This window comes from Cynara cardunculus (genome assembly GCF_001531365.2).
Source record: "Cynara cardunculus var. scolymus isolate 2C chromosome LG 15, CcrdV1, whole genome shotgun sequence".
In the NCBI taxonomy this organism is placed as follows: domain Eukaryota; kingdom Viridiplantae; phylum Streptophyta; class Magnoliopsida; order Asterales; family Asteraceae; genus Cynara; species Cynara cardunculus.
In genome coordinates this window covers 9,473,089-9,488,290 of record NC_037542.1, presented here as the reverse complement: position 1 = coordinate 9,488,290, position 15,202 = coordinate 9,473,089, and the positions used below count along the sequence as shown (strand labels likewise).

The 15,202-nt window shown below is 34.3% G+C and overlaps 1 protein-coding gene across 1 annotated transcript; it reads left to right on the top strand.

Annotated features, from left to right (window-relative positions):
- The first annotated feature begins 1,678 nt into the window (after window positions 1-1,678).
- Window positions 1,679-11,348, top strand: LOC112528431 (mitochondrial import inner membrane translocase subunit TIM50). Its single transcript, XM_025139457.1, has 11 exons — window positions 1,679-1,784; window positions 2,490-2,826; window positions 3,243-3,331; window positions 6,503-6,539; window positions 7,741-7,802; window positions 7,924-8,037; window positions 8,164-8,268; window positions 8,347-8,445; window positions 8,798-8,954; window positions 9,049-9,151; window positions 11,040-11,348. The coding sequence occupies exons 2-11, from the start codon at window positions 2,538-2,540 to the stop codon at window positions 11,083-11,085; spliced, it is 1,101 nt and encodes a 366-aa protein (XP_024995225.1). The 5' UTR covers window positions 1,679-1,784; window positions 2,490-2,537; the 3' UTR covers window positions 11,086-11,348.
- Window positions 11,349-15,202: the final 3,854 nt, after the last annotated feature.

Below are 15,202 nucleotides of genomic sequence, written 5' to 3'. Positions count from 1 at the left end.
AACACCAATGCAACTTCATTTGGAAGGATATCAAATTAATCTCTTGAAACCATTGATGTGGCTTATACTTTAGATACAAAGTGAAAAATGAGATTGATAATGGAACTTTAATACTTATAAGAACGTGAGAGGCCAAAGTACCAACTTTTATAGAAAAACACCGAGCAGTGTCTTGATATGTCTTTGATGATATCAGGTATTTACCTGACCCATGAAAAGGTCATTCCCAAATTGGATATGAAATTACTATTATGAACACACTAGAATTGTGGAACTAAACAAACCCTTGTAGCTAGTGATTTGAAGAGTGTATATGATTAAGAAATATCATTACACATATTAGAGGAGCCAGTGATTTGAGTTCAACCACTATCCTACCTAATATCTGGAAATAAACATCATATTGAGAAAATGAAAGTAAGATACATTAACGGTGATAAACAAAGCATATTTTGCTTAGATTTTTATACAATCGACAATAACAAACTCTCCTCAAGCTTCAAGTGAATCAAGCAATATGAAAGGAGAACGTGACACATTTGTTTACCAAATCATTACTTAAAACCATATTTGGGGAACATGTAGAAAGTATTGGAATGCAAAGAACTTTCAATCTCGTTTGATTAATGCACACATAAGGGGGAGTAGTAGACAAACGATGAGTTTACTATACATGTAATATTGATATGTTGTGTTTTTTTCTTCACCCAAGGTTTTATTTTTCTCATTGGGTTTTGTTCATTGGTATAAGGTTTTTGTGAGACAACAATTTATATACCATGTTGTTTTCTCAATTCCCATGATTGATGTATGAATCTGAGGGAATACTAGACTAAAGGAAGAGTCTCTCTCTCTCTCTCTCTCTCTCTCTCTATATATATATATATATATATATTGTAAAGAAACCGGTGCATTGTACTATTTCTTTTGTTCCATTTCTATTTTTCCCACCGGGTTTTTGTTTTTGGCGCAAATTTTTAACGAGGAATCAATCGTGCACCATCACTTCATTAGACTCGTCACAAGGGGGACTATTATTTTAACAAGAAGGATAAGTATGTCATCATCAAATTGATATGACAATATAAATAGAGATAAACATATTAGAGGTAGATTATAATTGACATATCTCATGGTTATTGGCTTGTAACTCATCCTTATTTAAAAGGCATATAGTTAATAAGAACACCATATTACTGATTTTTATTTTTTGCTGTTCTATTTCCTTTTTCCTATAACAATTTAGTATATATGTTTATTAATTGGATTGGATTGGTCTTATTAGATTTTGGATCGTAAATGAAGAACCGACAGATCCAATTTGAATATTGTAATTTCTAATTCGGTCCAATCTAATTATAATTAAATATTCAATGATGATCAGTTCTAAATTTCTAATTGAATCAGATAACTTTTTGAACATTCGTAGTTTAGCTTTACAAATTATAACTACAAGTCTACAAACCTACAAGTACAAGGGCAAGGTGAAAGGACTACACTGGCCCGATGGTTTGTTTATTTGGGCTACACGCCTTGATGGGCTGTATGGGGTAAATTGGTAAATCATCTCTTGCCTCTTGGGCCAAATAGCAAATTGCTAAACGGAGCTCCTGTGGGTTTTCGGGTTGAATCAACAGGTTTTGGCTTAACGCCACACTCCTCCATAGAAGACGTATCAAGCTTTTCTATAACAAGCCGCCGGCGCTCTGCTCGCAATTACCGCCACCGCTCTCACGCGCAAGCCCTATGTCAGTTGGCTGCTGAACGCCTCTCCATACACACAGGTATTATCTTTTCTTACCAGTCGCGGATGAAATGTGTTCCTTTTTTTAATTCGTCCGAGGTTTTACTTTGATCTAGGGTTTTAGGAAATAACTAGTTTCTGAAAGATGTGGTCGTAATTGATGTAATGCATGTATCCTACGATAGGTTGATGCATACTGCGACAGCAGTAAAATCGAAATACTGCTGTGATGTTAAAATTCATATTTGCTATGATCTTTGAACATGTAGGTTTATCGACGCTTAAAATATGCAGCTTGTGGGAAGATTCCGTGTGTTTTTTTTGAGATTTAACGTTGCGTCATGGTTCCGGAAATAGACCTGCAAAGTCTTCTTGTGAACTGTAAATTGCAATGGCAGTGTTTGGGTGGTATGATACAATTTGTTAGAGAAATGGAAATAGCTATAAATAAAGAATAACTGTACTGTATGTGTCATAGGACCTTTGTTTATAGCTTATGATTTGCAATTTTTATTTATTTATTTGTAGCGGCTCTCATAGAGTAGGTTACAGTCGTTTAGAACAATGCAAGGCATCAGAAAACTGATTACTTCTAGTTGTACCGAACAGTTAGTCCAAGTATTTTGTGACATTGACAGGCATTAAGATTAAACAAAGCGTCATATGTAGATTCCAGTATTTCTTTGAAGTTTGTAATTTTAATGATATATGATTCTCAATAATTCATGGTTTTTTTAACGGTTAGGAAGGAGCATTGACGCTGAGAACCGAAGAATTTTTGTTATAGAAAGCAATGTCGATGGTTACTAGATCTAGACGCATTTTCTCCATTGTTCTGAAAAGCAACAAGAATTGTCGCTTCAATTCAAGTGTTACTGCAAATGCTTCCAAAGAACCTATCATCTCTTCGTCTATCCTCAGTGATCAGTCTACATCTTCAATTCCACCTCCGCCTCCACCACCTACGCCTCCAAAAAGTGCACCAGCGGGCGGAGGAGGTGGGCAACCATGGAGTTTCCTCAAGTATACATTAATTGCAGCACTTACTGGAGGTGTTGTCACCGCTGGTGTTGCAACCCTGGGTACGTGTTGTCCTCCTACACATTGAATCCCAGAAGCTACCCTGTGTTTTTTGTTAAAATTTTAAATGATTAGTCATATTGCTTAAAACTTCTTAGTATCATCTTTTTGACTCCAAATGGGAAGAAAAGAATATATAAGACTCAGGCATCAATATTAGCCGCAAGACTTTGAAACACCTGATAACTGATGACATGTCTGACTTCTATGTAGTATTTTGGATTTAGTTCCAGGTCCCTTTATAACAACACTTATCTGACATAAGTTTGCCATCCTATTGATTTCTTGTTTGGAATAAAGGTTGATTTGAATGTTGACATAATTAACACACTTGGTACGAGTAGTAAGTAAGACATTGTTTGTCTTCTTTTCCTTCTCCTTGTGTCATCAACACATCCAGATATTTCTCATTTTGCAGCATACACTTTAGAAGATGTTGATGAGAAGACAAGGGATTTGCGTGCATCAGCAAAAGTTTCTATAGGCGATGATATGTCTTCTTTTGATGTGAGTATGACTCGGTGCTTTTTCCTCATTTTTACGTGTTCGATGGCGCTACTGAGATTTGTGCAGTAACTGTTTTGTTTAGTTACATGATGATGAACCTGCTTCTGATTGTATGTAGCAGACAACATCAAGAAATTTAATCCATTGGTCTAGGTTTTGTAGACAGTTACCTCATTTTTCGTATCTCTTGTGTTTTGTCTTCAGTAGGCAATGAGCACGTTTGGACTAGAGAACATGAAGAAAATGCTGCAGGGTTACAGAATTTTTGTGTAAGTAGTTTACAGGGTCGGTCCTATGGTTTTGGATGCCCTGGGCGGAAATTCAAAAAAATTCCCCTAATTCAAGAATCAGAATTTTTTTATGGGATTTGAAATCTAGTCAAGTCACACTGATTTTTATTAAAAAAGACAGTTACAACAGGGGGACATAAACCAAAACCCCGAACAACAAAACAAAGATAAGATCACCTAAAACGACGTCTTCGTGCATTTCATGAAGCAAAATCTTCAATTAATCTATCATGGTCGATACTCAAAATTGCTAACCCTTTTGGCCTCTCTTGGCTCATGTGGTCTGTAATTGTGACTTCAACAACTTGGTTTCTATGAGCTAGGCTCTCTACAGATTTTAGAGGGATGCTACCTATTTTGGAGGAGAGTCAATCCAAGGCAAAAGGGAATATTGAGATTTGATCTAGGCCGCAGAATCATTTGCATACTGCAGCAACATGATTTTATATATAATGACTATGAGTAGCTCTCTAACAGCTGAGTCACGGAACATATCATGACAACCGCTCCTTTCATTGTTGACTAGTAACACCACTGTGGGCTTTGCGAACCATTGTATTTTCCCTTTTTTTGTCCACTCTAGTTTGTTATGAGCTGGGTCTTTAGAAGTAACCAAAATATTAGCCTCATTTACCTACCTTTTACAATAGAGACAGTGCTAAAACAAACCAACAAAGACATAAAAAATACATACATCACCCATTTATTTTTGGGTTCACTGATTTATGTAGGGGAAAATGTGCACCACAAATAACCAAATATGAACAAACCACTACAACAAAGCAGAGTATGGGTACAGAAACAAGTATACAACGACCCTGTAAATAATAATCCAAACCACACATAATGTAAAGGCAATATCAAGACACAAAATAGTTACGGCATGAGATATTGAGATTTAACCAAATAAGAAAATCACTTCAATGAGTGAAATAAACTTAAGGAAATCACTCAAATAGGTAAATCATCAAGATAAAGCAAATAAACATCAAGGAACTAAGAAAGAAAACAACAAGATTGAAGAAAAATAAACAAATCAGATAACTAGATAAGTAAATAAGAAAAAAAGAAAGATAAGACCTTGGTTCAAGCCTCAAGAAAACTAATTGAGATTTGATAACAAGAGTGAGAGCCGAGAGCATAGGTGAGAGCAACGGGTTGTGTGCCTTGAGTGAGGGGCAGAAGGCTACTGGTCGTGGATCGGGAGGGCAGCTGTGAGAGCGAGAGGCCGGGAGCAGTAACTTTTTTTTTTTGAAAAAAAATAAAAAAAATGAGTCTACTAAACGGCTAAACCCTGTTTGAGTGTTGGGCTGTGATGCCTTTTGGGCTTTGCTGCCCTGGGCTGCCGCCTTCTTCGCCCAATACTTGGGCCGGCCCTGGTAGTTTAGCATCTAGCTTTATTAGATGGGAGAAGGCTCAAAATTTAGCCTGCAGTCGTATAAATACATTTGTGTTTACTCACATTATGTTCCTAATACGAACTTGTTTATAGAGTACATGGCTTTGTATAGTTGGTGTTCCCTTAAAAATAATTTCATATCAAGTAAAGAAGAATCTGTATGGCGAGGATGAGAAAATCGGAATGTTTGTACACTTGAAATCATGCCCTGCTCAAGCATAAATTTGAAACATGAGTTAACAACTCATCATTAGGTCTTCGTTCTACAGTCGATGTCTACCTCACATAGGATTTGCGTACTGACCCAAGGATGTTAAGTTTGTCCTATGGGATCTTTTTTCGAGGTTCCTTTATAGAATCATAAGTCAATAAGTAGTCTGTAATAGTTTGTGTTTGTAAAGGTTTAAGTTAAGCTGCAGAATGTTTTTAAAATGAATCTATTATTCTGTTAGACTTGTGTAGTATAATGTCTGTGCTGTGAATCCATCAAGGCTTAGTACTGTCTTATCACCCCCATATATATAGGAGTGTGTTGTGTGGCCCTGGGATCTAGGCAATAGTCATGTATTTGCCAAGGCATGCCATATTTTGTAGTTTCCTTCTGCCTCATAAATGCACAAGACATTTACTTTTTTCTGAATAGGGATCATCTTCAATACAGTTAAACCATGTGGTCTAACATGTGATGAAAGATGACTTTATAGAGCAACTCTGTGTGAGTTTGCTAGGTACTGCCAAAATGGCATTGGAATGATAGATGGATCAATTTGTTTCTAAAGATTAAGCTTGACCTGTAGATTCCTTGTTACTTGAGCTTGAGGAGCCTAGCACTATCATAACCACTAAGAAAAAGTAGTCGTGATGTGGTAGTAATTTTGCCTCCATGAACGTGTACTAAACCATTAACTAGTGTCTTTTGTTTAAGAACTTGGTGCTCTTATGCCAATATAGGTATCATTGCATGGTTGCACCTTGCTAAAATTGTAAGACAATGCAAATGAAGTTTCTCCCTTTGCTCTTTGACTGATCTCATAATTGTAGAAGTAAGAGATAAAATGACAAACAATCAATAACACACCAAGTTATTATGTGGTTTGATGTATAGCATATTTAGATAGAATGTGATGGTTATGGAGAGGTGGAAATCTAAACCGGAACATCGTAAAATCGAAATGAGGAGATGCAAACAGTGAATTTTATGTTCTATAGGGACATAAAGGATTTCACCCATGTGCACATGCAGGAGATATTCCACTGAGAACTACTCAAGCTGCATGTGAAGTCTGAAGCTGCATGATTAAATTGTTTTTGCATTTATACTTTACTAGATTGAACCATTTCTAAGATATTTGATAAATACAAAAGTTTTTCTCTCTTGTCTTTCACATATTTGTTTACTCATAGATCATATTTTTAGCTATCATGTTATGATCTCGGAATATGAAACGTCAAGTCTAACATATGTACTTACCTTAAATGCAGAAATTTCAAGCTATGCTAAAATCAGCTGCAATGACAGGTTCATTCTGAGTGCTTTCTCCTGATGCAATTCCTACATGCACTATTCTTGACTGTGTTGGACCACCTGCACATGGAACACAATTTATTGACCCTTTCTGCTTCATGATTTTAAGAATTAAAGCTGGTTCTTATGGATAATTCTTTGTAGTCTATATTGAAAAAAAGCGGGGAATGGGCATTTCCTATAGACGGTCCCCAAATAACCACTTTACGCCTTTGAGTGTTGTAATTGTGGATTCATTTTGGTAATTTTATTATGTCAAACCTTTTGCTTTGTGTTCGTATTCAACATATATTTTGATGGACTACATTTTATACTATAAATGATGTTATCTATGGCCAGTCACATGACACCAAGAAGGAAGACATTTAGATAGTTGTTGCTGTATCTTATACCACTCACTCTACCTTGATTCCCCTAATGCTTTTCTAACATTCACATACTATGTAAATACAGAGCTCAAGCTTGTAAACTGTAGGGACCTGCGGGAACTTATGATTGATTTTCAATAATTCTTCCATAATACACAAATAGGTAGGGACCTCTAGTTAACTAAAAGCTAAATATTTTATAATTAAATTTGGATTTAATACCTACAGATCAGTATTAGTTGATAGACCAAATCTAAACAAGAACGGGTGGAAGCCTAGGCGAACCTAGAGTCCATCCTCCAAATGCTCGTTCATTATTTTTTGTAATGTCTGCCTTGTTCTAGTTCAGCACTGAAGCCTTGCGTATCACATCCTAGCACAAATATGTGTATGTGATAATAATGAGTCTTGGACCACAGTGGCAACATTGAAGAGCGTAGGATGAGTAATAAACGACCTATTGAATCAGAGCAGTGATCTAAGGGTGGAGAATGTGATCAAAGTAGATAGATTAAAGAAGAGATAAGAAAGCAGCGACCAGAACTGAAGACATTATTATAATCATGGGGACATTGGAGGGATGGAGGGCATTGTAGTCCTATTTTATTTTCTATGGCTATCATACAAGGTTGGCAATTTTATGTTTTTGGTGCAAGAATGTGTCAAACATAAGCGTCCATGCTCAATACACAGAAATAAGTTGATTTAACCTGATCAATTGTGTGTTCTTGTGTTCACCCTTTTTTGTATTTGAGCTTTTCTGTCTTCAATAAAATTTTAGCAAATTTACTCATTGTGCTTGTGGCTTTGCTACTTCGGTGTTTCAGTTCCTGCCAAGTTAGTCGAGCTTTATTTGGATCTGCGTGCATCTACAGAAGAACATGTTCGAGTGCGTATTTTTCCTTTCAAACTTGTCTATTGTCAAGTTAACCCCTTTCTTCAATAAGATTCAAAGAGTGTCATTGTATTCTTTTTTCTTGGTATTTGCTTAAAGTATTGGTTATTTGTAGGGTTTTACTGAACCTTCGTCAGAGAAGCTCCTTCCAGATTTGCACCCACAGGAGCAGCACGTGTTCACTTTGGTTTTGGACTTAAACGAAACTCTATTATACTCTGATTGGAAGGTATATAGCATAGTTCATTACTGATTTTGCTATTCAATCTTATTTGCTGTACTTGATGATGAACGCTGTATTTTGGTGGGGTTGTTTGTTGACATTTTCCTTTTCTGTCATGTATGGTGCTTAAAGCGTGATCGAGGTTGGAGAACATTTAAAAGACCAGGAGTTGATGACTTTTTGGAGCACTTAGCTCAATTTTATGAAATCATAGTGTATTCTGATCAGCAGGCCATGGTATATTCTTTATCCGCTTTCTCTCTCTTACTTTAATGTTATTTTTTGACAATTTCAGGATTCTGTTTGCATGTGCAGTATGTTGATCCTATTGTTGATAGATTGGATGGAAAGCACTGCATAAGGTATAGGCTATCAAGGGCTGCAACTAGATATCAAGATGGCAAGCATTATAGAGTATGTTGTGAATATAATATTTTATTTGATATTATCTTGCATGGTGCATGTATTGAGTATGCCTCTTTTTGAACTGGACTTCTCTATTGTTTCTAGGCATAACCATCATTATATGTTATCTCATGCTTAGCAGTAAAAAGTTGTTGACGATAGAAATGTTCACGGCTCACATGTATTTATATGTTAAAGTGACATTTAGGGGCTGTTCCTTTGACATGATATATTTATATAGAATGTTTCATTATATCACCAGTGGGAAAAGTTTTGATGTCCCCATGAAGTAGTTGTGGGAATGGGAAAAGTTTTGATGTCCCCACGAAAACTGATAAGGCATAATATGTCCTTCTTGTAGGACTTGTCAAAGCTCAACAGAGATCCCTCAAGGATTCTGTATGTGAGTGGTAATGCTCTTGAGAGTTGTCTTCAGCCGGAGAACTGTGTACCAGTAAAACCATGGAAATGTGAAGCTGATGACACAGCACTTGTGGATCTTATACCATTTCTTGAATGTAAGCCTAAACTTTAAATTCAGTTTATATATCTATGATATTGGCTTAGCGGCTGAACATGATGCTAGGATTTATCGCTACCTTCTAACTGCAGATGTTGCACGGCATAGGCCTGCTGATATTCGACCTGTTTTATCGTCATATCACGGACATGATATAGCCAGAGAGTTTATCGAACGTTCTAAAGAACATCAGAGGTAAATGTCAACTGTTTCTTGACTGCCTTATGATTTTTGGTAGATTATTGCTGCCTAATCGATTCTTCATGTGAGGCCTGAATATTGTTCACTTTACTGCAATTTTTTCATTCCCTCTTTCCCAAAACAATGCCACAATTTCCTTGTCGGGATGCCCATAATATTTTCCTTTTAGTTAAGTTTCAATTCAATATGACCACTATGCTCATTAGCAATCATTACAAATATTAATAGCCTTTGTTTTGCTAAAAAAGATTTTTCTGTTTTGTGACAATTGAAGGGTGATTTAGATATTTGACTAATAGTCAAACATTTCAGGGGAACTATGTCCAAGTGTTGCATTTATTTTGGGACATAAGTACTATTTCAGTATTCCTATGACAAGTATTCTTGTACTATTCTACTCAAATATTATGCGGAGAGTCAAGGGGAACACCAAATGTACATAGAACTGCTGTTCACTGACTTACTAGGTCTAATCTTCTGTATGTTACCACTTTATCCATTTTACTCCTGTATAGGTTGAACTTTTGTTGATATACATATACCCAACCATAAGGATAATCAATAAGAACATCCTGTCTAGTACTTGATATATTACTTATAGATTTTGTGCAAGAAACATCCTGTTACGTATTTTGTTTATTATTTTCAAGTTGTGTTCATTTGATAGATTTGTACTCTTTTCATTAAGATGTGTGAAAAATAAGTCAAAAATTGTTTTGACAGTGAAATCAAATCAAGTACTTGTTCTTTTTCCCACTTTATTCTTATTTTCGTTTATTGTATTTTTTGGATGAATGTTTTTCCCATTACATACATAGGTCAAAAATGTATGATTTAAAGTCAAAGGCCGTCAAGAATTGATATGGAAATTTAACCAAGGAAACATAAGGGTAAAGTAAAATCTTAGAGGTTCTTTGGTCAATTACAATTTACAATCCCTTATTAAGGCATAGACGATGATAACACATAACATTTCGGTAGATGATGATGCTTTAGGTTTAACTCCTCTATTTTCTGAATGGGAGGGATAAGTGGATTGGTGATGGGTCTTTCAGAAATGATGAGTGGGGAGAGAGAAAGGGGAAGGGAAAGTAGTGTATTATGGCTATTGGTCACATAGTAATTTATTGGTATTTACCGTGTGCATTTGGTTTGGTTGTTTAGCCCTTTACTCTGTTATCAGAACTGTAGCTGGTGTGCTCTTTTACTTGGGCGAATAGATATTCTCAAGTGGCGTGATATTTGAGTGGATGGATTTCTTCAATAATTTCTTCTCAAGTGTTGTGACATTTGAGTGGATGGATTTTATCAATAATTTCTCACCAAGATTGAATTGCATTTGCTTATGACGAGAAAAGTAACAAAGATGTGACAAGGTTTATATGACATGGAAGGAAATGCTATGTACCTTATGTGTGTATCCTACAATCTTTTGACTCGGCCTGTCCAGCTGAACCAACTATATATCATTGGTATGATGACCAAACTGCATCATTTTGGAAACTTAGATCATGAAAAAGTAGTTTGGTCTGGTGTTTCAAACACCTCATCTTAGTGATCATGGACCCATTTGTTAAGGTTGTCTTATGGATTTAGTTGTTCAAAATAAGTGTTTACTTACAGAACTAAAAGCCTACTTGAAAATTCTACCCATGGTATTATGAGATGGAGAAGTTCATTACTCCCTCTATCATCAAGGGCAAGATCGTCATTTAGTTAATCAACAAGTGTAGTAATTACTGATTCCTAAAAACTGTGTGCCTTTTAAATTTTGGACATCTATTTTGGGACGAAGAGGTTAGTTTTGCAGAATAAGTTTTGTAGGTTTTCCCCCTTTAAACAGTGATAAGTTGACATAATAATAATGTATTTGATTGAACAGGAGAATGCAGGAGCAGAAGCAACACGGGCGTTTGTGGCGACGCTGATACATGAGAAGATGCAGATGGCCTAAATCTATTGAAAATGGTTTACTACTTCGACTTTTATGATAAATGTTTTTTTGTTTTACTATTATCATATAATATACCAACCAAAGCATTTAGTTAGTGGGATTGGATTGGACCATCTCATTCATATCTTGCCTGCCTGCCTGCCTGCCATGACCATTTTTGGATTCCCCAAGTTCCTTGAGAATAAATTCTCGTACATGGCTGCCTTCTATTTTGCATATTCAAGTAGTTGGAGGTTTTCTTCTGTAGCACAAAATATTAACTTGCTCGTTTTGCGAGTAGTTCGGTTTATATGATTTAGTTTGAGAAGAATGTCAGATCGTGATTGTGGTGTGGGTCATTTTACCTGACGGTGTTGAGAAGAATGTGACCCGTTTATAGAATAATCTGTCATTTCCGTTGAAAATGTCAAGAAAACTTGGTTTGTAAGATGAAAGATTTTAGAGAAAAATACCAAGTTGTTCAGGCTGATGGTTTGTAGAATCTTAGTAACTTCTTGTTTCTAATGGGCAAAAACCGGTTACATCTTGTTTCTTAATATAGCTGTTTACAGCGTAACTGGTCCTTTAAACGTTTTTAGCCCGAAGATGTGTATGTATGCACTGGTATAAACATTCTTCAAAGCCTTTAACTTGTCTGTGGACCAATGAGTGAGCGCCATGTGCCGTTTTAAAAAACTGGTTATATCGGGTTAACCTTAATTCGGTCTTTTAATGATTTGTCCCTTGATCAATTATTTAAAATTACCAATCCTTAACTGGTCCCTCTTAAACGGTGAAAATGTAATGGTTCCATCCGAATTGTTAACCGGTTTTTGAGCCTTCATGGTTAAGACGGCCTTCCTTTTTAAGATTATCATGATTGATTGCGAGCCGCCAAATTGTGTTCCAAAAGATTCAAAAATTTATGTAGTAATATTTATATAGAGGAATGGTGATTTGTTAACGAAGTGAATAGTATTACTATTAATTTTAAAGGCCGTTTATCAAATACTTACTCAGTAAACAATTTTCGGCAAAATTCAATATATTATTTATTTACCGGGTAGGATTTTAGTCAACAAAAAGGGTTTTCTATACAACAATTTATCCGATAAAAACTGACTGTGATAAGAGACATTGCCCTCACTTTATCGGGTAAGACTCTCAGTCCTTGTCTCGTTCTTATTCAGTAAGATTTTTGGTTTTTGCCATATTTATTCGGTAAGGTAATATAACTTGATAAACACTTACTTAAGTAAGCATTTGATAAACAGTTCCTTAGTCTTTCATTTTTTTATTAACAGTTGTGGTTAAATGTAAGATTACAATCTAATGAAATTATAAAACAAATTAAATGGTATTAAAATGGAGTGTATTTTTAGAAGATAATAATATTTTGTTTTTGGAAGATAATCATCTTCTCACCATCTCCTCCCTTCCGTTTTAAACAACATCGCATTATTTCATCATGTGAAACAACACTACATTATTTCACATCAACAACATTGTGTTCTTTCACAATATGAACAACATTGTAGTGTTTAACATCACATTTCACGTAACTTTTGTTTTGTTTTCAAAATTTGAAATAACACTACATTGTTTCACAAGTTGAAACAACAGTTTATTGTTTTATATTAGGGATATTATGTTGTTTCACAATATGATTTGTTTTAATGTTACTTTTTAGCATCACATTTCACAATGTCAAACAACACTAAATTTGTTTTACTTTAGCGACATTGTATCATTTCATTACGTGAAATAAAACACTGATGTTTCCAGGTGATGATTTAATTAAAATTTCTTTATATTACTATATTTTGTTTTCCCATGTGATGTTTTTATTATTTAAARTAGTYAAATATATTWYATAAAAATGTATGTTTTTCTATAYGTTACCATTAAATAATGTATATRTGAGAAARTAAAYGARTGAAARWTAARTWAATAATACAATAAACTAATGAAATATAAAAAAATTAATGAAAATTAAAATATCTTATTATTACATATAAATTACATCGCGTAAGATTGATTTAATAAAATAAAATAATAATTGATTCTAAATTTTGATATCTATAAAAAGAGTTAGGGGTCGTTTACCCAAATGCTTACCTCGTAAGCGCTTACCAATAGGAGTCAACACTATAATTTATTTAAATGCGTAAAATTTTAGTACATCAAAGCATATCGAATGCAACAATTTACTAGGTAAGCGCTTACCTGGGTAAAATTCGTCATCCTCACTTACCAGGTAAGACTCTCCATCCTTCTCATCCCTCTTACCCGCTAAAATTCTTGGCCCCTTCTCATATTCATCCGATGTGGAAATTTATACGTTAAGCACTTACCAAGTAAGCGTTTAGTAAACGGCCCCTTAATGAAAAATAATAAGAAAATAACAAATTATCATCATGTTCTTCTTTAATTACAAATGGAACATTAAGTAAGTTTGTTAGATTAGAGAGATTCGGCCGAGATTTATTTTCAAAATTTTCAACCTTTTTGTAGGTCTCATTTGATTTGTATATAAAGCATGTTTCATATACAACCAATCTTATTTGTACAACCAATATACCTTTGATCTAAATCGTCCATTTCATTTATATATTCTTAATTTATTATTTGATAATCTGTAACTACCTTTTCCACCTCATCAGATGTTGACCGTAGATGAACTAATTGATAGTTAAGTTGATGTTGCATTGATTGTACAAATAAAATATATTATAAAATAAACTGTATATGTATATGTATATGTATATGTATGTATATGCCAAAAGATGCGTGCAAAAAGAGGTTGAGATTCCCGAAAGTGCATAGGTTCATTTAGGCTATCGAAAATGAGAATGATATCCAATCGATATCAAGTTAGGAACAAAACTATTTTCATAAAAGAACATAAATGTTTTTCCCGCTTTCAAGAAGTTAAAACCCTAATACATATTGTTTTCTCTTGTTTATTTATAATATATTTTTTTATCATCAACTATTTGATACAACTTATCCATACTTTTTAAATCTTAAATATATTACAATCAATTAATTTTCTCCAGTTGCATATATATATATATATAGAGAGAGAGAGAGAGAGAGAGTGTGTGTGTGTGTGTGTTAAAATCATGTGAGACCAGTCTGTTTTCGTAAGACCATCTTTTTATACTTGAAATTTCACAGTAAAACAATATGAAAGTAACTTTCACAGTGTTTTTGCTGTGAAGGTTGAGATCTTCTTTCAAGATTTTACAACTCGATTAGATTACGTGTTGCTTTGAATTAAGTTATTTTGCGTTGGATTCATCGGATTTGTCAGATTTTTTTAGCACCCCTAATTGCAAGAGTTGGATTTCTTTTTTAAGAATTAAGATGTGAACAAATGGTTACAATATAAAACTTTTGACATAATATTTTAATAAGGAAATAAAAAGAACTCTAAAAAGCTCATTAGTAGACGTTACATCTGACAAGTTATTCAAAATCACCAATAGACTTGTTAAATAATAAATTACGCCCCAAAAATACAAGTGAACAAGTTCAAAATCCTTTAGACTTGAATATGAAATACGAATATATTCGGACAAGATTCAATTTTTTTAGAAAAAAAGGGGTTTTTAACTGTATTTTTAAGGCTATGCTTGACAAATTAGCAGATAAGCTAGCTTATGATTGATAATTTTGTTTCACATTACTTTCTCCGTCTAAATATAGTATTTAATGTATTGATTAACATATAGTTTTTTGATAATGCGTTTGTTTTATATGTATTCGGTTCACAATGTAAAACTTTTTTACATGTTACACGTAAAAAATGTTCATATTGTGAACTGAATACATGTGAACAAAAACATTATGAAACAAGTATATATGTTGATCAATATTTTAAATCCTAGTCTTATATGGAAAAAGGTCATATGAATTAAATCACACATGATGCACAAGTTCTTAAGGCTATCACAATTTAATGAGTACTCAAAGAAGGCCTCATGTATATATGTGTATGTGTGTGTCTGTATATATATATATATGGGTTGGGTTCACGTGAGACCAAAGGTTTTTCGTGAGACTCGTACGACCAATCTATATATATATGGGTTGGGTTCACGTGAGAC